General features: G+C 61.4%; 4 protein-coding genes across 10 annotated transcripts; 3 read left to right on the top strand and 1 right to left on the bottom strand.

Moving 5' to 3' along the window:
- The first annotated feature begins 123 nt into the window (after positions 1 to 123).
- Positions 124 to 5,852, top strand: slc1a8a (solute carrier family 1 member 8a). Its single transcript, XM_086116557.1, has 11 exons — positions 124 to 830; positions 931 to 1,010; positions 1,450 to 1,665; positions 1,912 to 1,954; positions 2,038 to 2,245; positions 2,712 to 2,811; positions 2,891 to 3,124; positions 3,489 to 3,683; positions 3,740 to 3,874; positions 3,989 to 4,091; positions 5,176 to 5,852. Exons 1-11 carry the CDS (start codon positions 588 to 590, stop codon positions 5,308 to 5,310), a joined length of 1,692 nt encoding a protein of 563 aa, XP_085972683.1. The 5' UTR covers positions 124 to 587; the 3' UTR covers positions 5,311 to 5,852.
- A 425-nt stretch (positions 5,853 to 6,277) lies between these two features.
- LOC147203236 (tetraspanin-33) lies at positions 6,278 to 9,216 on the bottom strand. 2 transcript variants are annotated; one of them, XM_086116577.1, is made up of 8 exons: positions 9,035 to 9,216; positions 8,350 to 8,407; positions 8,085 to 8,209; positions 7,944 to 8,018; positions 7,603 to 7,698; positions 7,393 to 7,527; positions 6,727 to 6,888; positions 6,278 to 6,578 (listed from the first exon to the last, which is right to left on the bottom strand). In XM_086116577.1, the coding sequence occupies exons 1-8, from the start codon at positions 9,089 to 9,091 to the stop codon at positions 6,441 to 6,443; spliced, it is 846 nt and encodes a 281-aa protein (XP_085972703.1). In that variant the 5' UTR covers positions 9,092 to 9,216; the 3' UTR covers positions 6,278 to 6,440. The 2 variants fall into 2 exon arrangements, with proteins under 2 accessions (XP_085972703.1, XP_085972704.1); XM_086116578.1 differs by having other exon boundaries at positions 7,399 to 7,527; positions 9,035 to 9,213.
- reep6 (receptor accessory protein 6) lies at positions 9,213 to 13,335 on the top strand. 6 transcript variants are annotated; one of them, XM_086116572.1, is made up of 7 exons: positions 9,213 to 10,767; positions 11,335 to 11,428; positions 11,568 to 11,706; positions 11,774 to 11,942; positions 12,029 to 12,150; positions 12,238 to 12,259; positions 12,880 to 13,026. In XM_086116572.1, exons 1-6 carry the CDS (start codon positions 10,635 to 10,637, stop codon positions 12,250 to 12,252), a joined length of 672 nt encoding a protein of 223 aa, XP_085972698.1. In that variant the 5' UTR covers positions 9,213 to 10,634; the 3' UTR covers positions 12,253 to 12,259; positions 12,880 to 13,026. The 6 variants fall into 6 exon arrangements, with proteins under 6 accessions (XP_085972698.1, XP_085972694.1, XP_085972699.1 ...); XM_086116568.1 differs by having other exon boundaries at positions 11,568 to 11,942; positions 12,880 to 13,335; XM_086116573.1 differs by lacking the exon at positions 12,238 to 12,259 and having other exon boundaries at positions 12,880 to 13,041.
- A 274-nt stretch (positions 13,336 to 13,609) lies between these two features.
- Positions 13,610 to 18,564, top strand: thop1 (thimet oligopeptidase 1). Its single transcript, XM_086116096.1, is given in 15 exon segments — positions 13,610 to 13,754; positions 14,248 to 14,448; positions 15,236 to 15,384; positions 15,460 to 15,570; positions 15,646 to 15,748; positions 15,850 to 16,007; positions 16,082 to 16,217; positions 16,289 to 16,431; positions 16,599 to 16,730; positions 16,732 to 16,823; positions 16,889 to 17,090; positions 17,255 to 17,441; positions 17,514 to 17,642; positions 17,913 to 18,049; positions 18,345 to 18,564. Coding segments are annotated over 15 exon segments (2,055 nt in total). The 5' UTR covers positions 13,610 to 13,741; the 3' UTR covers positions 18,507 to 18,564.
- The last annotated feature ends 382 nt before the right edge of the window (positions 18,565 to 18,946 follow it).

Below are 18,946 nucleotides of genomic sequence, written 5' to 3'. Positions count from 1 at the left end.
AAGTCTTGAGCTATGGAAGCCTGAATGAATGGTTGTTTTTTGTTTTGAAACGGGCAATTTTCATGTCCATTCCATAAATTGCGTTGCCTGCGTCTGTGTGGCCTTCGCAAATCCACTCGACGGTGAAAGCGTCTTGCGCTTATGACACCGAGCAAATGGTCAGCCCTAAAATGGCCGACGGCGGGCAAGTCACGTGGCCGCCGCCGCCGCGCTCCGGAGCTCAAGAGCGGAAGCGTCCAACGCGGCCCTCAAACGTCGCCTTTTTTCCTCACCTCGCCGCTTCGTCTCTGCGCTTCAAGGAAAATCAAAAGTACCGCCGCGCGCGGCCCGAAAGCCTCGCTGCCGCGCGGCGGGCCCCAGCCGCTGACTTTTGTCGCTCTTTGACGGCTGCCCTCGAAGACGCTCGGAATTCCGGGTTGACCTCTGAAGCCGACTCGCGCGGAGGAAGAAGAGCGCGCGCGGGCGCCGTACCTGACGCTAAGCCTCTTAATGCCGCTAAGTCTGCGGCGCCATAATCCCGCCGCTCCCGCAGGAGAAGAAGTCGCCGCCGCCGCCGCCCCGGGCTGGCCGTTTTTCCCGCGACCGTCATGGACGAGCTCCTGCTGGCCGGTGGCGGCGAGGAGGACGCTCGCTCGGAACGTTCGTTCTCCGGAGACGGAGGGCCGGCGGCCCGCCTCAAGTCGCTCCCGCGCGCCGCCGCCAGCCGCGACGCGTGGCTGGCGCTGCGCGACTTCGCCAAGAGGAACGGCCTCCTCACCTTGTCCGTGGCGGCCGTGCTGAGCGGCTGCACGCTGGGCTTCATGCTGAGGGGCACGCAGCTCTCCCCGCAGGTAGCGACCCAACGCCGTTGACAGTCGGAGCGGGTGCGCGTTGGTCGTGGAGAAGAAGCGAAACAAAAAAAAAAAAGTCTGCTTTGGTTTTGCGACGCAGGCCAAGCTCTACTTCTCCTTCCCCGGCGAACTGCTCATGAGGATGCTGAAGATGCTCATCCTGCCGCTCATCACCTCCAGGTAGGCTCGGCCCGGCGGCCGAGGTTCCGATCGCTAACGACCGACGTCGCAAAGGCGTTCCTCGCTCCGACCGAAGAAGAAAAAGCCGCAAACCGCGGAGTGAAATTCTCCTTCCTCTTGCGGGAACGTCACACGCGAGCTTTCGAGGTTGACTTTCATTTGTGCCGGACGCGAGAAGGGAAGTCAAACGGCCCTCGGAAACTCCCATTTGACTTTATGACGTGATATCGAACGGCAGGTTTTTGCTTTTTTTGACCCGCGCTCCACCAATGCGCCGTATCTTGCAAACTGCAACGGAGCATTTCCAAAGAAAATAGAAAGGAATCAAAACAAACCCGAACTGAAAGTAACTGACGAGACCAAGCAAAAGGAAATCAAACCTGTTCATTGGCTTTATTTTGCCGTGTGTGTGTGCGTGCGCGCCCCCCCCCCCCAACAGCCTGATGTCGGGCCTGTCGTCGATGGAGTCTCGCGCGTGCTGCCGCATGGGCGTGCTGACGGTGACGTACTACCTGTGGACCACCTTCATGGCGGTGGTGGTGGGCATCGCGCTGGTGGTCATCATCAAGCCGGGCGTGGGCACCGACATGGAGAGCCACCGGCTGGGGGGCGGGCCCGTCATGACCTCGGCCGACGCCCTCCTGGACCTCATCAGGTCAGCCGCCCCGCACTCGGGACGCGCGCTCTCCTCGGCAAACGCAAAGACGCCGGCGTCGGTTCCTCGCGCAGATGCGAGATTCGAGCTCGCTCGCACGCACGCTCACGTGAATCCGATTAGCCGCGAGGCTAACGGCCTTATTTTTAGTCATCTCGCGCGGCCGAGTGCCAGCTTAGCCTTTGGCGGCGCTGATCTCCGGTGCTGCGGCCCCGCCCCTTTGACCGCCGTCCGCCCGGTCCGCAGGAACATGGTGCCCTCCAATCTGATCGAGGCCACCTTCCAGCAGGTGAGCGCGCCGCCTCGCCTCGCCTCGGCCCGCCCCGCCCCGCGCCGCTCTCACCCCTCCCCCCCTCCCGTTTGCGCGCTCAGTACAAGACGGACCTGCTGCCCATCCTGAAGGTGCCCGCCCGGACGGCGACGCCCAACTTTGTGTACGTGCTGCCCGGCGACGCCGAGGGCAAAGGCCGCACGGTTCTGCTGGAGCTGACGCCGCCGCCCGAGGTGACGTACAAGACGAGCCCGGGGAGCAGCCAGCAGATGAACGTGCTGGGCATCGTCATCTTCTCGGCCACCATGGGTGAGTCGCGTTCCTTTCCGGGACCGCCGTCCGCGGGCCCTTCTCCATCTCGCTCATGCGAGCTCTTCTTGGCGCTAACGTGAAGCTTTTTTTTTTTTTTTCTTGCTATCCGACCTCATATCAGCAATAAACGGCACGACGTCTTAACGTGGAGTTCGGCATCTGAGCTTTCAAGAAGAGGTCCCGCAGATGATTGCATTTTATACAGACGCCAGATTTTGAGGGGGGGGGGGGGTTTGCTTTTGTTTTTCCTCGCCGTCCTCGGGTTACGATCGGGTCGCGTCGTGAAGATTTGTTCACCGTGGACACGCGAAGCCCTTCGGGACCCGTCTGGGATGAAGGCCGATGGAAACGAGGACTTGGACTACGTTTTCGGGGCGGCTCCTTGTCGAGAATATCTGGAGGGCTTCCCCCGAGTCGAGGCCTTCCGCCATCGATCTCCAACTTCTCTTTTGCGCTACGGCAGGACTGTTGCTGGGCCGGATGGGCGAGCGCGGCGCGCCGCTGGTCAACGTGTGTCAGTGCATCAACGAGTGCGTCATGAAGATCATCAACGCCGCCGTGTGGTGAGCGTTTGCGGCGCGGGCTCGGAGAGAGGGCGGGGCGGCGAGAGACGGCGGCTGACGCCCCCGGCCGCGTTTTCAGGTACTTCCCGTTCGGGATCATCTTCCTGGTGGCGGGCAAGATCCTGGACATGCAGGACCCGAGCACGCTGGGCCGCAAGTTGGGCTGGTACGGCGTCACCGTCCTGGCCGGCCTCTTCGTGCACGGCCTGGTGCTGCTGCCTCTCTTCTACTTCCTGCTGACCCGGAAGAACCCCTTCACGTTCATCCGCGGGCTGCTGCAGGCCCTGGTCATCGCCCTGGCCACCTCGTCCAGGTCAGTGGGCGAAGGGCGTTCCGAACGTCCCGCCGCGGCGCCGGATGACGCCGCCGATCGAAAGGCCAAAGGGGAAGGCGAGCCCGGCGACTCCCCGGAGGTTGAATCCGGGCAACTGGGGGGGGGGTCGCCGAGGCGGTGGCCGCCGGCCCCTTCCAAAAATAGCTCACCTGCGATGGGACGTTTTCTGGGAGTGGGTCAAGGCATCCCGTGAGCTGGGAATAACGCCTCGGGAGGAGGCGCCGCTCTCGGCGCCGGGTTCCGCCTCGGTCTCGGGCCGCAAACAAAGGTCGCGCCCGGCGCCGGCCAGCCTGTGTTTTTGCGTGCGGAGGCGCGCGCGTGTGACGCCGCGGCGTGTGTCCAGCTCGGCCACGCTGCCCATCACCATGAAGTGTCTCCTGGAGAAGTGCCACGTGGACCGGCAGATCGCCCGCTTCGTGCTGCCCGTGGGCGCCACCATCAACATGGACGGCACGGCGCTCTACGAGGCCGTGGCCGCCATCTTCATCGCGCAGGTCAACGACTACGAGCTGGACTTTGGCCAGCTGGTCACCATCAGGTAACGGCCGCCGGCGAAAGCCGCCCGACCCAACTTGACGCGCGTGCGCCCGCCAGCATCACCGCCACGGCCGCCAGCATCGGCGCGGCCGGCATCCCCCAGGCCGGCCTGGTCACCATGGTGATTGTGCTCACCTCCGTGGGCCTGCCCCCCGATGACATCACGCTCATCGTGGCCATCGATTGGATCCTGTAGGTTGGAGGCGGCGTGCCCCTTTGTGTCTCTTGCTGTGGGCTCGCCCGCACGGGTGTTTGGCTGTGCGTGCCTGTGCGTGTGTGAGCCCAATTTGACGCGTGTGCGCGCAGGGACCGATTTCGCACCATGATCAACGTGCTGGGCGACGCCTTGGCGGCGGGCATCATCGCGCACCTGTGTCGCAAGGACTTCCCCCTCAGCGGCGAGGGAAAGGTACGCACACGCCAGCGCCGTCGCCACATGCGCGAGGTGAGGAAACGGACGCCAGCTTTCCGCAAAAGGTTTCTGCCAAACGCGCGACATTTGACCAAGGGCAAGAGAGTCGAGCGAGCGCGCATGTGGAGGAACAGTTGTTGCCGTTGTTGTGCGCGTTGCACGTTCTCCCCGTGCCTGCGCGGCCTTTGGGCGGGTGCTGGGCTTCCCTCCCAAAAGGCGCGCCGCAACGCGCCAAAGAAATCGTCCCCAGCTGTGGTTGCGACGGCGCCAGCTTCTTTCCTCTTAGGCAGATGGCTAAAGTCAAACTCTCCTTTCTCATGTACACCTCGAGACGGCAATTGACGCCGTGGTCCCGATTACTGCCACGCACTTGACTTTGGAGTCAGCCGATCCTCCATCGAGCGTCTCCGGTTGGTCCAGAATGCCGCCGCTCGCCTCTTGACCGCTACTCGAAAGATTGGGAGCACATACAGTAACTGCGACTCCCTTCGCTGGCTGCCGACACCTTTGAGCGTTCTTTTGAAGATCCTATGATTTGTTTTCAAATCTCGAAATGGCCTGGCGCCACCTTAACCCTCCGAGCACACCCGCCCGGCGCCTCAGGTCCGTGGACCGGACTTTATTAGAAGTACCGGGAACTAAGCGCAGGCTCGGAGGGGGATGGAGGCTTTTCCCTTGCCGGTCCCTCTCTCTGGAATGAGCTCCCACCGAACATCGGGCCAGCCCCCGCGCGGGCCATCTTTCAAAGCCGCCTCAAAACTCGCTCGCGTTCTTTGCCGTTAGACTCAGACTTGATCTTAGTTTGACTGTTTGGTGCTTTGTGACTAATTTCTTGCTTGATTGGTGTATATGCACGATAGTCGCTCCACGTACAGCGCTTTGCATGCCGCGATGGCTGTTTGAAAGCGCTCCGGAAATACGCTTGAGTTGAGAAATTCAAGTCGAAGAAGCTTTCGGCCTTTTTTGGTGTGCGGTTTGGGGCATTTTCGTTCATTCCAGCGTGGAAAGACGTCTGATCGGTCAGGAAATTTGGCAGCACACCCTCATGATGCAAATCTCGTTGTCCCCCCCCCCCCCGCAGAGCGTCCCGTCATACGGCACGCACGGGCGCTGCGGCGGCGAGCACGCGGACGTGCCCATGACGCACGTGCACACGCACAAGGACGGCGACGAGAGGCACGCGCACACCGTCTACTACAACATCTGCCAAGTGTGAGCGCCGAGCAGGCCGGCAGCCGGAATGGCGGCGATGAGGACGCTGGCGCAATTTTCCACGTGACCTCCAAGGGACCCGAGTGGTTCTCATGCGCTGCCGTATGAGCGGCAACTTCTTGTTGCGACCGTGTGCCACACGGACACGGAACGGAAGGTGAAGACGTCTCCAGTTTCTCATTGGGCGCCGATGGTGAGTGGCAACGTAAAATGGCCGCCGGCGGCTTCACCCCCACGCCCCGACGGCGAGTCGGCGCCATCGTTGGTCTCCTCCGATGGAGAAACGGCATGCTGGCATGCGTCTCTCCGACTTCCTTTCAAGCGCTCCGCGCTTGACTTCCTCTTTCCTGTTTCACACTCACAACGGCGACAAAGCGGCTCACGCGGCAACACGGATTCGTCGCGCGCGCCACAAAGTGTGCCTTCCATGTTGATGGCTGCCAAGTTTTCATGAATGCTGACTTTTTTTTTCTACTTTTTTAACAAAAAAAAAAAATCTCTCCTCATGGTTCTGATGATGATATGTGAAATGAAAAGATTTTGGAACACCGTCTTGGATCACTTGCAAAAGATTTTCTTGATTTGGACTTTTTCTGAGCAGCGCTTCGGCTGTCAACCAAGTCGATGACGGGATGGAGTCCTACATTTAGCCTTTGGAGGCTGAATGTATTATCATATACAGTATATATATAGATATATACGGTGTACATGTATATATGTTTGCCGTCGCCTGCGGGTGGCAGCAAAGCGCAGCACATTTGCCATCCGAAATCGGAGCTCAAAATGTTATTTTTTTGTCTTTCTCTCACGCTTACGTTTTCTGAGCCATTCAAAGCATTCCAGCGCCTCACTTTGCTGTCGCACATTTTCTTCCGGAGTCAGCGGGGCTCCGAGGGGTTCGAGGCGAAGGCTGAGCGGCGGCTCGGCGCGGCGCGCGGCGCTCCAAAACAAGCACGGGCAAAAGCCAAAGGTTTCCAACAGCGACGAGCTTTATTTGGAGGTCGGAAACATTCGGACGCGACGGGCTCGAAAGGCCGCAGCGGAAGCGAAGCGGCCGGCCGGCCGTCCTTCCGTCCGCTCGTCGGTCGGCACGGCGACGGACGCGCTTCTTCTCCCCTCGCCTCGTCGGCGGTCTCATTGGCGGTCAAAGTCGGCGAAGGCGGGAAACCACACGGCGTCTTTCCGGTGCGCCGGCGCGCTCCTGCCCGCCGCGCGCCGCCCAACTTTGTTGATGCAGCACACCTGAGCCCACGCCAGCGACATCACGCAGGTCTGCCGCACATCGACAAGATCACGTGGAGCCAGACGTCGGCTCAAATGCGGCATTTTGCCGACCGCTTGCCGTCGACGAGTACTGACGGCTTCGAACGTCGTCACTGCGGCGCGACGAGGAGGAAGGGAGGGGGGGGGGGCGGCTTACCTGGAGGAGCAGCAGGCCGCCGGCCAGGCCGGCCGCCATTCTGCCGTTTTGCTCGAGCCACTGCGCGATCTTGTCCAAACATCCGTCGGGGAAGACGTGGCGCCGGGCCCGCGAGCCCTCCTGCCGCTGCGCGCCAAAGCCGCACATGGTGTTCGGCACCGACTGGCGAGGAGGACACGCGAGGACGGCGGCGTCAGAGCCCCGTCTCCGAGGACCGGCCCGGAGCCCCGACCCGAGGACCCGCTGTGACGAGGTGCTCTCGGGGCCGGCTCCCGACGACCGCAAGGATTCAGACATCCCGGCGTCGGCCGTGGACGCGTTTGTTTCTGCCTGCGGCCGGCGCGACCCTTCGTTTCACGAGCGGTCGCCGTGGGTCCCCGGGGCCCATTTGTTGGCCGGTCGCCGGGAGCGCCGCAACTTGGCATCGCTCTAAGACTCTCTCCATCCGTCTCGGTTTCTTTCTGTCGCTCCCTTTTTCTCTACCTGTCTTTGTCTTGCTCTCTCTCTCTCTCCTGCTGCCCCCCCCCCCATCCCCCTTTACCGCCCGCCTCTCCTCTCTCCCACGGCAGCCAACGATGTCCTCGCTATGGCCCGTTTGGACCCCGCCATCCGCCGCATCATGTTTTTCCAGATGCTTGGGGAAGGGAGAGCGAGCGAGCGAGTGACCTTGACCTGGTTGCCGGGGACGACGCAACAGGAGAAGGGAACGCCGCAGGCCTCCAAGCTGGGATTGGCGTCGGAGCACTGGAAGTAGACGTTCCCGGACCAGTCCTTGTAGTCCTCCACGCCGCAGCACCGGAACTGCAAGCGCACGCCGTGGCGTGAAAGCGCGCACGCGCTCCGGCCCGGCGGCGGCGGCGGCCCGGACGCTCGCACCTTCTTCTGGACAAAGTCGATGGCGTTCTCCAAGTCGCGGTCCTCCCGATAGCGAACGATGGTTTTCATCATCAGACGCTCCGTCCGCTCCATCACCTCCACAACAAAGTTCTTCTCACGTCACAGAGGAAAGCGGCCGTCGCGCATCCTGCCAATTCCCCGACACCCTTTGTCCTCACTCGTAGAACAACGAGCGAACCCCCCCCCCCCCGCCCCTCTCGGCCGCATTTGCGCACGCCGCTCCTAGTGGCCTACTTCTAGTCAAGTTCTAGAGTCGAGGACGACCGCAGCGCTCCGACGCGGACTCGAGAGATACGGCGCTTGAAACGCCGGCGTCCTACCACGTCGGTGAAGAGCGCCGCGGCGATCGCCGCGCTCAGCTGCAGGAGGAGCAACAGCGCCAGGATGGAGGCGAACTGCCGACGACAGAAAGGGCCTCGTGAGCTCGGGCGGCGCTCTCCCGGCCGCGCCCGCGTCGTTACCGTCTTCAGCAGGCAGCCGGCGTTGCGCAGCGCCCCCAAACATCCCAGGAAGGTGACGAAGAAAGTCAGGGAGCCGACGGCCATCAGGAGCAGGGCGGGGTCCAACGTCAGAGTGTCCACCACGTCTAAACGCACGCGCGCGGTCGCTTGGATTCGGCGAACCTCTTTGCTTACCCGAATGTGGCGCTCCCTTTGAGGCCCGAGGATGCTGACCGGTCAAAATATACGGACGGCGGTGCCCCGCCTCTCAGCGAGGGGCGCTCACCTTTCTCCTTGGCCACCTTGGCGTAGACTCCCACCGCAATCAGGACGGCGCTCAGCACCTGAAGCGCAGCGGAAGAGCCTTGTGGGTGAGCTGCGTCCGGATGCCGGACTTGGACTTGACCGCTTTGAAGGCTGCGAAACCGCAGCAAAGTGTCGACCCGAGCCAGTCCAAAGCGACTCGCCCTCGCACCCCGTCCCCTCGGGACAAGTTAGCGTTGCCGAGTACGTTCCGCCCCTTTGCGTGTCGCGCGGCCTCAGAGGCCGAGACGGGAGAAGCGCCGCGGCCGAAACGGCGCCTCGGCGGCAGGGTCGCCGCCGGCCCTCGCGCGAGCCCCCTTTTGTTTGCCATTCGCGGCCGAGAAAGCCCACCCCCCGCCCGCCCGCCCTCCCTCGCCGGTTCCGGGTGTGCGCCCTCCACCGTTTGACGCATTTTCTCAACTCTCGTTCAGTCCACTTGACCCGACCTGACCCCGGCGGAACTCGCCCGCGCGCCGTCTCCAAAGCCCCCCCCCCCCGGACACTTGAAATTCGAGCCCCCGGCAAAAAGCAAACGGCTTTGAAGTCTCCTCGCAGAGCGGCCGTCGGGTCGGCGGCTCCGCTGCGGCTCGAGTCGGAAAGGCCCTTTGAATGTGAGGCGCGGCCCCCGCCGTGGAGGGAGAAGAACGGAAAAGGCGTGCGCTACTGACCCAGAAGACGTAGCAGAAGATGAACAAGGAGTACTTGACGCCGCGGTACCCTCGCATGTCGGCGGCTGAGCTCCGGCTGCGTCCCGCTCAGCGGCGGGGACGGGCGTCCGGGGCGGAGGCTGCGGCGCGTGTGGCGGCCTGCTCTGCATTCCTGCCGAGCGAATGCCGAGCGAACGCCTCCCAGGTGCGAAAGTGCGCCGCCGGCAACTTGCGACTTTGGCTTTCCTGTTTTGAACGGAAGGTCGACGCGAAACCGGGGGGCCCGTTCAAATGTGTCGGGTGACAGACGGCCCCGAACCCGTTTTAATGCATTCCGTCCACGGGAAGATGGAAACGTGAGGGGGGGGGGGTGTATTTGAATGGAAACGGGAGCACTGTGGAATCCTTTGTCAAAACATGCGTCAGCGAGGCTTTGTTCTTTTCTTTCTCATTCAGTTCAACAGACATCAGAATCAGAATCATCTTTATTGGCCAAGTATGTAGAACACACAAGGAATTTGTCTCCGGTATAACACGCTGCATTAGTATCATCGTAAACAACAAATCATTGAACCATTTTAGAGTAACCAGTAGCAGTATTTGTAGTACAAGAAGAGTGACTACGTCAGTGGCTGTTTAAGGAGTTAATGGCTAGAGGGAAAAAGCTGTTTAAGTGTCTACTGGATTTGGTGCGCATGGATCTGTAGCGTCTGCCTGAGGGGAGTAGCCGGAAAAGGTGGTGGGCAGGGTGCGGGGGATCCAGGAGGATTTTCCGTGCCCTTGTCTTGATTCTTGCAGTGTGCAAGTCCTCAAGAGTGGGTAGGGCGGTGCCAACGATTTTTTCCGCCGTCCTAACTGTCCGTTGAAGTCGGATTTTGTCCTTTTTTGTGGCGGCCCCAAACCAAACCGTGATGGAAGAACACAGGATTGATTCGATGACTGCCGTGTAGAACTGTCGTAGCAACATGGCGCTGCTCCTCTGGGTGCGCCGGCCTCGGCCACCTGGTGGCGGAAGAGGACGGACGGGGGACGGGGGGGGGGGGGGGTAAACGTGAACCCAGAGGAGGCGTGAGCGCCGTTGGTCGTTCTTGGCGCAGGATAAGGAGGGCGAGCCTGCGAGTCGAGCCGGCGCTCCAATCCAATCCACCTTTCTTGACACAACAGCGCCCGTCACCAAATATGGAAAACGCCGGCCGCGGACAAGACCTCGGGACGATGCGGCTCAACGTGTGCCGCTTGGCCGTTTGCCCGAAAGCATCCGTTGGATCAATGGCAGGAACAAAAGCACGTGGTTGGCCCGTCGAGGGCGTTTGGGACGATGCGTCGGCAGGAAGCCGCGAAGGGCTCTTTTAAGTCCTCAAGACCTCACTGGCTTCGTTTTCCCTTCAGTCCGCGACAAAACGTCAGCTGGGAGCGGCGCGGCGCGGCGGCCAAAGCCTCGCTCTGGCGACACGTGACGTCGTCTTTCGCTGGGCCCAATGAGTGACGCGCTTTGATCCCGTCAGACTCCCCCCCCCCCCCCCCTCCCGCGCAGCAGGTGTTTGAGGCTTTAATCGGGTTCCCTTCATCCTCAGCCGCTCGCTCGTCTTGCTCCGCCGACCCCATCCAGGACATCCGGGACATGGGCCTGCTCAGCTTCCTGTCTGCGGCCAAAGAACGAGCCGAGAGGTTCCTCAACGAAAAGAACATCGTCACCGACTTCCTGGGCAAGGTCGAGGAGAAGACGGGAGTCAAGAAGAAGATCCTGGCCGCCGGTACGCTATGGTGCTGCGCGTGCGCGCGCGCGTGCGCGTGCGTGCCGGGTCCCAAGAGGATTGCCCTAATCTGCTGAGGACGAAGCCACACGGCACTTGCTGTCTCGTAAGGCGTGCGCATGCTAAGCGAGGTGACGCGACGCTAGGACGACTCGGCTTGCAAACGGTGTCCGGGCTAAGCTAGCATTGGAAAGTCACTTGGGACGCAGAGGTGCCAGCGGCGAGTCCTCGTCATCGCCGGTACGGACAGGAGACGGCCTACGCCCGCTGGCGGCGGCGGATTCCTCTGCCGATTTCTAATGGGGCGCGCTTTAGGGCGGCGCTATCAATCGACAACATATAAGGAGAGAGAAAAGAAATCAATCAAATCGTTTTCAGCCGTTTCCTTCTCGCGACGGTACGCTGTTGCGCGGCCCAATGCGGAGGCGGCGTCCTTCCCTTGTTTCTCCCCCCCCCCCCCCCCCCCCCCCCGTTTTTACTGCCGTCCGCACGCCCTTGCGGCTCCAGAGGAAGGCGCCCTCCCCGCGGATGTTCGAATGATCCGGCGTCCTTCTGGCCTTCCCTCAGGTGCCGTCTCGGTGACGGGACTCTACTTGGTCTACGGTTACGGCGCCTCCCTGCTCTGCAACCTGATCGGTTTCGTCTACCCGGCGTACTACTCGTGAGTCCCGCAGGAGGTCCTGGATCTCGACTCGAACAGAAGGCCGTTTCATTCCGTGGCCGTGGAATCCGGTGGACCGGAAGCTTCCGCGAGCTTCTCCCGGTCCACCGGCTCCATTGACGACGTGTGTCGTCTTCAGAGTCAAAGCCATCGAGAGTCCCAGCAAAGACGACGACACAAAATGGCTGACCTACTGGGTGGTCTACGGAGTCTTCAGTCTGGGGGAGTTCTTCTCTGACATTTTCCTCTACTGGTTCCCCTTCTACTACGCCTTTAAGGTACCCTCCCCGCCCGCTTGGCCTGCCACGCGCCGCACTTTCCTCTCGCTCTCGTTCTTCGCCGCAGTGTTTGTTCCTGTTGTGGTGCATGGCCCCCGTGGCCTGGAACGGATCCCGGGTCCTCTACGACCGGGTGGTCCGCCCCGTCTTCCTCCGTCACGAAGCCGCCGTGGACAACATGGTCAGCGACCTCAGCGGCAAGGCCATGAGCGCGGCCGAGAACCTCACCAGGGAAGGTATCGCGCAGGGCCGCGCCTCAAAGCCAAACATTCCGCTCTAGACCCGAGTCCCCGGTCGACACGCCCTGCTGTCTTCTGTTCAGTTTTGTCCACCCTGGTGAAAAAGAAAGCCTTGGTGTCGCCCGAAGCCAAAGGTTTGCCAAGTGCGACCGGAGAAAGCGCCGAGAGAAGAAAAACGGCGTCTCCTCCGCGCGAACAGCAAGAGGTGCGTACCGTCCAAAGTCCGAGCCTTCAAAAACCACAAGCGACGACTCCGAGCTCCTTGAAATGATATCGTCGACTCCCCTTTCAGCCTTTCCTGGGTTGACGAGCAGGTAAGCCGGCAGTTAGCGCACCAGCTAGCGAGCAGCTCCGCTTTCCGCCCCCACCTCGCCACAACCATCCTTTCGCGATACAATACCACGTCCCACCCCGTCGGCGTCCGAGCCGCGCCCGTCGCCTTGCCGCGCCCCTTTCATGACACGGCGCCCGGGGAATTTTGGCAGCGGTCATTGGCAATTTCACGATCGCAAGGCATTCTTTCCCGGCGGAGTGTTAGCATGCCGACCGTTAGGATTTGAGCGATTCTCTCTCCAAATGGTACACCTGGGCACCGTTGAATCCCTGCTGAGCCGCCTCTTTTGTTTTGTTTTTTTCCCAATGTACCCGATAGCGGGCTTGACCCGTGGGCTCCTTTTCAAAGGCGGGCTTCGTCGTCCAAAACGGATGCGCACGCTCCGCGTCGCTGCTGACACGGTTGCGGTTGGTAGCGAAACGGTGCGGGGACCTACCGTGGACAAAACAGGCCTCGCAAGTGTAGCTAAGCAAACTACTTCCACTTGTTCTCGGCTCCTCCAAAATCCGACCCGTCCCGCGTTATGCTAGCATCCCGACTGTTAGCCTGTTAGCGTTGGGGCAGCAATTGAAATGGTAACATTGGAATGTGTGCACTCAGCTTGTGGCGTGAGCGGCGAGAGGCGGCGCGGCCCGGTCCCAAGGAGAAGAAGGAGCTCCGCGTTGGACTTTTTCTTCCTTTCCCGCTGTTTTTGGACTTGCTCGGAACAGATCGAGCAAACTTGAAAACGTTCTTCATCACCGAGGTCAATTCCAATGAACTTTTCTCCTAATCATAGAAGATGTTGTCGTGTGTTCTCATCGTGCGCACGCATAACACTTTGAACGATTTTTTTTTTCATGAGGCAGTTTTATTTGGGAACGTCTTTCAACCTAAAAAATAAAATAAATATTGCTCTCCCCCCCATACCAACCAATGTCAAGCTCGGTGGGCTAGCTGTTACTTATTTAGTCATTGTTGGTGTATGCATTTGTATTATTTCTTTAATTTGTAATTGCATTTGGTATGCCAAGTCAAAAAAAAATTTGAATAAAAAAAAGACATGAATTGATACAACCGAACGCTGCTCGAACATGAACAAGTCGCACTTGACGATGAATTGGATAGCGGAAAAGGCCCTTTTCCCTTTTCCGGTATTGGCGTGAAAAATAAGAGCGCTGGTGATTTGTAATCGGAGTCCAAATACCTCGTCGGCGGTGCTAAACATGTTCGAAAGTAATAAGCGTGGACTTGAGAATAATAACGCGTCCGCCGCGATGCCGTCAAACGGCGACAAGACTCGGCATTTTGTCAGCGCGTGGCCAAGGCGGCTTCTTTTGTTTTGAAATCGGGCACCGGATGGCCCCGGCGTCCTTTTTCCGGGCACTCGGCCCCAGCAGCTTGTCGGTCGGCCCAAAGGAGCACGCGGGACTGGCGACCGGCCCCCTGGCGAGCAACCGGCGACCGCTATCGAGACGTCAACATGAGCCCCACAGGTGAGCGCCTCAACTTGCGTCTCGGGGCGCCTTCGAGCGGCGCCGCCTGCCCGCTCCCGACACTGACGACAAGCGAACGCGAGAGCGCTCGGCCGGCCGGCCCGCCGGCCGGCCGGCTAGCTGCTCGATCGTGCTAGCGGCCGCGCGCCCTTGATCCCCGAAGCAAACGGACGGACGGACCGACCGGCCGACGCTTGACGTCGGGTCCGTCCGTTTTTCCTTTGGTCGGCGGAGCTGACTTTCGATCGTCAACGCCGCGGCGGCTTTCGTCAAATTGCACATTTCATTGACGGTTCGACGGCTGGCTGGGGCACGCTTTCGTCAATCGCGGTTTGTAGTTGACGTTGAATTCAACTCCCGGTTTTAGGGGGGGGGGGGGGCGGCGGCAAACGACGTCTAGCGGACCCACGAGTCCTTAACGGGCAAACGCAACGTCGCGGTCTCGTTTTGGAGCCGCGCAAACGGCCTGGCTTGTTCTCTGGCCTACTTGCAGGTGAGGCGGCGACGGGTGGCGGCGTGTGCCCGGAAAACCGCCTGCGATGGGACCTGAGCGCCGAGCAGATCGGCCGGATGGCCGACGAGCTGATGGCCGACACCAAGAAGGTTTACGACGACGTGGGCGCCCTGGACCTGGACGCCGTCACCTTCCGCAACACCATCAAGGCGCTGGCCGACGTGGAGGTGGACTACACGGGTGCGTGTCGTGTCCGTCCGGGCGCAACTCATTTTCCGAACCGCTCCTTTCATCACAGGGTGATCGTTAGCGGACTTCGTTGAACGTCGCCGATCGACGTCTCAGAATTTCAGCCTCGCTTCCGCCTCTGCGTTGAAGCAGAATTTGGCTTCATTGACGAATCCCCTTTTTTTTTTTTTTGCCTTTTGAGGTTTTAGTTTCCGTCCCTTGATTCCAAAAACGGACATCGTACACAACTGACAGGCAGGAAGTGAGCACGCGCGCCTATCGATGCCGATTCTGAAAAAGAAGTCACGGCGGGCGTTTTCTTTTGATGAAAGACCCAACAGGCTGCCGGACGTCTGACAATGTTTGCTGCGGGCGAGGCTGAAATCCCCCAAATGTGGACCGTCTTGCGTGAGCCTCAAAATGATGTTTCACGGCTCAGAATAGCGGCGGGGCGGCTCACGTTTGCCACGCTCGGGCCGATACCCTTTTCACGCGTTTGTCGACAACGTGGGCAAAAAGGCCGGCGGCGTAGGCGCCGGCGTTTGCGGCTTTGCCGCGGGCCCGTTTTGGCGCCGCGCGTCGACGCAAACGCGCGAAATGCTCCTTTTGTGAGGCCTCCATTGTTGAGGCGCGCAGGAACGCCGAGTCGGCGTTTGCCCTCCAAAGACGGCCCGCGTCAGCGCTTTGGCCGCAAACAACAAGCGGCGCCGCGTTCCGCGGCGGAAGGCTCGCCGTTGGCGAAAGGTCACCCGGCGGCTAACGTGGCTAACGCGTCCCTCCGTCTGCGTGTGGCCTTCAGTGCAGCGAAACGCGCTGGACTTCCCGCAGCACGTTTCCCCCCGCAAGGACGTGCGAGAGGCCAGCACGCAAGCCGACAAGCGCTTGTCGGAGTTTGACGTGGAGATGAGCATGAGGGAGGACGTCTACCTGAGGATCGTGGCGCTGCAGGTAGCCGCGCATCCTTCTGGCGTCTTTCATGCCGCGCTTTGACGCCATTGCCCGCCCGCCCGCGTGTGCGCGCAGAAGAAGCTGGACGGCGGCGGCGGCCTGCCGGCCGAGTCGCGGCGCTACATGGAGCGCCTGCTCAAGTTGGGCCAGCGGAACGGGCTGCACCTCCCCAAGGCCACGCAAGAGGTGCGAAGCTCGGCGAAAGCCTGGTCCCGCTGGCGCGCGGCTTCACCGCGCCTGCGCCTGTGCCTGTGCCCGCAGGAGATCAAGCGCATCAAGAAGACGTTGAGCAACTTGTGCATCGACTTCAACAAGAACTTGAACGAGGACACCACCAGCCTGACCTTCAGCAGGGAGCAACTGGGTGGGTGCCGCTTCTCGGTCGTCTTCCGCTCCCGCCGCCTTCCTCCTTCTTTGCTCGGCCTTCACCTTCGGCCACTTTCTCCCCCCCCCTCCCTTCGGCAGGCGGCCTGCCGGAAGACTTCCTGAGCTCGCTGGACAAAGACGGGGAGAAGCTGAAGGTGACCCTGAAGTACCCGCACTACTTCCCCGCCATGAAGAAGTGCTTTGTGCCGGAGACCCGCAGGAAGCTGGAGGAGGCCTTCAACTCGCGCTGCAAGGAGGTGAGCCAAGCGCCCCCCCCGGCGACCCGGCCGCTCGTCCTTCCTTGACGCCGGCGCCGCGTCCCGCCCGGCAGGAGAACTCAACCATCCTGAGGGAGATGGTGGAACTGCGAGCTCGCAAGAGTTCCCTCCTGGGCTTCGGCACCCACGCCGACTTTGTGCTGGAGATGAACATGGCCAAGTCGGCCAAGCGGGTGGCCGCCTTCCTGGGTGAGCAGCCCCCGCCGCCGCCCGTCCTCTCGTCCTCTCGCCCGGCTGACGCGCGCCGCGGCTCTCCTCAGAGGAGCTGTACCGCAAGCTGAAGCCTTTGGGCGAGGACGAGCGCGCGCTCCTCCTGAAGCTGAAGGAGGAGGAGTGCCGCAAGCGAGCGCTGCCCTTCGACGGGCAGCTCCACGCCTGGGACACGCGCTACTTCATGACGCAGGTGACGCCGCGGCAAAAGCCCTCGGGCCGCCTCGTTCGGGCAAAAAGGCCACCATCCCTTCCGCTCTTCCTCGGCACGGAAACGGGCGGTCGGCAAGCGAAGCGGCGTCGGCCTCCCGACCCGTCGACCCGCCGGCGCCGACCGTCGGCCTTTGCTTGCCGCCGCAGGTGGAGGAGAGCCGCTACGCGGTGGACCAGAACCTCCTGAAGGAGTACTTCCCCATGGACGTGGTGACCCGGGGCCTCCTGGACATCTACCAGGAGCTGCTGGGCCTGAGCTTCCAGCTGCTGGACGGCGCCCCCCGCGTGGCACCCCGACGTCAAGGCGTACTCGGTCAAGGACCCGGCCCGGGGCCGGCTGCTGGGCCAGTTCTACCTGGACCTCTACCCCAGGTGAGGCGCGCCAACACGCCTCCGGCCGGCGCGTTTGCGCGCGCTGAGTGCCGCCTGTGCCTCAGGGAGGGCAAGTACGGCCACGCGGCGTGTTTCGGCCTCCAGCCGGGCTGCCTGCTGCTTGACGGCCGGCGCCAGATGGCGGTGGCCGCCATGGTGGCCAACTTCAGCAAGGCCACGGCCGCCGCGCCCTCGCTGCTGCAGCACGACGAGGTGGAGACCTACTTCCACGAGTTTGGACACGTCATGCATCAGCTGTGCGCGCAGGTCAGAGACGCCGAAGCGCACCTACACGTGCACGACATCAAATCGGATGGCAGATGCTTCTGGCAAAGGAGCTTGCTTTTTTTTTCATGGCTTTTGGGCAAATACACGCGACGCGGCGGTAAGAACGGCGCGACGTGAGGGCACGCGGTGCGTCTTGCGCGCAGGCGGACTACGCCATGTTCAGCGGCACCCACGTGGAGCGAGACTTTGTGGAGGCGCCGTCTCAGATGCTGGAGAACTGGGTGTGGGAGAAGGAACCCCTGCGCAGGATGTCGCGACACTTTCAGACGCAGGAGCCCATCCCCGAGGAGCTCCTGGACAAACTCATCAAGTCTCGCCTGGCCAACACAGGTCGGTCCGCCGCCTCCGCCGGCCCGTCGGCCCGCGCGCGCACCCTCGATGACATATGGCGCCCGTGCGCAGGACTCTTCAACCTGCGGCAGATCGTTTTGGCCAAGGTGGATCAGGCGCTGCACACCCGCGACGGCCTGGACCCCGCCGACGAGTACGCGCGACTCTGCCGGGAAGTGCTCGGCATTCCCGCTTCGCCCGGTGAGTCTTTGGCTTCGCCCGGGAGCCCCCCCCCCCCCCCCGCCCCCCCTCTCAGAAACTGGCCTTGTGCGTCAAGCGGGGATGGGAAGGAAGTCCCACCTCCAAAGGGCAGCCTTTGTGGAGCGGCACAAAGACGACATTCATCCCTTTGAAGACGAAACCTCTCGGCTTCGTCACGTGCTCAATTGAACGCAGCCCCCAAAAGTTTTCCCCGTCACCGTGCGGCCTTTGCATTGCGGCCGACCTCACGTGACGCCTTTCCGTCCTCAGGCACCAACATGCCGGCGACCTTCGGCCATTTGTCCGACGGCTACGACGCGCAGTACTACGGCTACCTGTGGAGCGAGGTCTTCTCCATGGACATGTTCTACGCGCGCTTCAAGCAGGAAGGAATCATGAACCCCAAGGTGAGCGCCACGCACGGCACAAGTACGAAGCACGCGGGCGCAAAACTTGTGGCGGGCATCCGCGAGACGCGCGCAAAGGCGCTTGGGCGGCGTTGGACCGTTGCGCCTCCTCCGTTCCGCTTGCTAACGATTCTCAAACGGGAGGAAGGCTCCGACGACCAATCCGAACATTCCCGAAGGTCCGACGTTCCGCGACGCGGCGGGCCCCCAAATAGAAAACCCGGGCATCCGCTTCTTTCTCGCTTGGTGTTGGGCGTGCGCTTTGTGAAGCCGCGTGCGTCTCTGCTGCGCGCAGGTGGGCCTGGACTACCGCAAATGCATCCTGGTTCCCGGCGGCTCGGCGGACGCGTCGGACATGTTGAGGAAGTTCCTCGGCCGCGAACCCAAACAAGAAGCGTTCCTCATCAGCAAAGGCCTGCCTCTGGACCTGCAGCCCGCCAGGCCGTGCCCGTGCTGAGCCCAACGCCGACGACGACCGCAAATAAAATCCGACTCGAGTCCTTTGGCAGAACCTCCGCCGTGTGCGCCTGCGTCTTCTTTGCCGTGCCTCGGCCGCCCTCCCTAAAAAGGTCGGAGTGGACCGAGGGAGCCGATCGCAGCGTGTCACGATGCGGGCGAGTGAAGTTGGGCGAGATTTAAAACGCTACTTTGAAAGCTAACCCTAGTTTGAAAACCTCAGTTGAAACCTTACGCCTAATTTCATGACCGACTTTGAAAGACTCGTCCTTGTTTCAAGCGCTCGTTTCAAACTCTCGCCCCGTTTCAAAAACGTGCCTTTGAAACCCTGACCCGAGTTTACGACGCGATATTCCTAATTTGAAAGGCCAACCCTGGTTTCAGACCCAAACGAGCTGGACTTTGAAACCTTGTTTCAAAGCCGATTTTGAAAGCCACCAA

The sequence above is a fragment of the Hippocampus guttulatus genome, chromosome 7 (genome assembly GCF_054856545.1).
Source record: "Hippocampus guttulatus isolate MCC_2025c chromosome 7, RoL_Hgut_1.0, whole genome shotgun sequence".
In the NCBI taxonomy this organism is placed as follows: Eukaryota; Metazoa; Chordata; class Actinopteri; order Syngnathiformes; family Syngnathidae; genus Hippocampus; species Hippocampus guttulatus.
Note: the sequence above shows the minus strand (reverse complement) of the source record. Positions and strands in the feature narration are given on the sequence as shown.

Bases quoted from the DNA above. Each gene is read 5' to 3' on its own strand.
- slc1a8a (XM_086116557.1), top strand. From the start codon at position 588: ATGGACGAGCTCCTGCTGGCCGGTGGCGGCGAGGAGGACGCTCGCTCG. The intron at 1,011-1,449 runs GTAGGCTCGGCC...CCCCCCCAACAG, and splicing joins CTGCCGCTCATCACCTCCAG to CCTGATGTCGGGCCTGTCGT. The intron at 2,246-2,711 runs GTGAGTCGCGTT...GCGCTACGGCAG, and splicing joins CATCTTCTCGGCCACCATGG to GACTGTTGCTGGGCCGGATG.
- LOC147203236 (XM_086116577.1), bottom strand. From the start codon at position 9,091: ATGCGAGGGTACCGCGGCGTCAAGTACTCCTTGTTCATCTTCTGCTAC. The intron at 8,019-8,084 runs GTAACGACGCGG...TGTCGTCGGCAG, and splicing joins CCGGCTGCCTGCTGAAGACG to TTCGCCTCCATCCTGGCGCT. The intron at 6,579-6,726 runs GTAAGCCGCCCC...GATGTGCGGCAG, and splicing joins GCGGCCTGCTGCTCCTCCAG to ACCTGCGTGATGTCGCTGGC.
- reep6 (XM_086116567.1), top strand. From the start codon at position 10,635: ATGGGCCTGCTCAGCTTCCTGTCTGCGGCCAAAGAACGAGCCGAGAGG. The intron at 10,768-11,334 runs GTACGCTATGGT...GCCTTCCCTCAG, and splicing joins GAAGAAGATCCTGGCCGCCG to GTGCCGTCTCGGTGACGGGA. The intron at 11,429-11,567 runs GTGAGTCCCGCA...TGTCGTCTTCAG, and splicing joins GTCTACCCGGCGTACTACTC to AGTCAAAGCCATCGAGAGTC.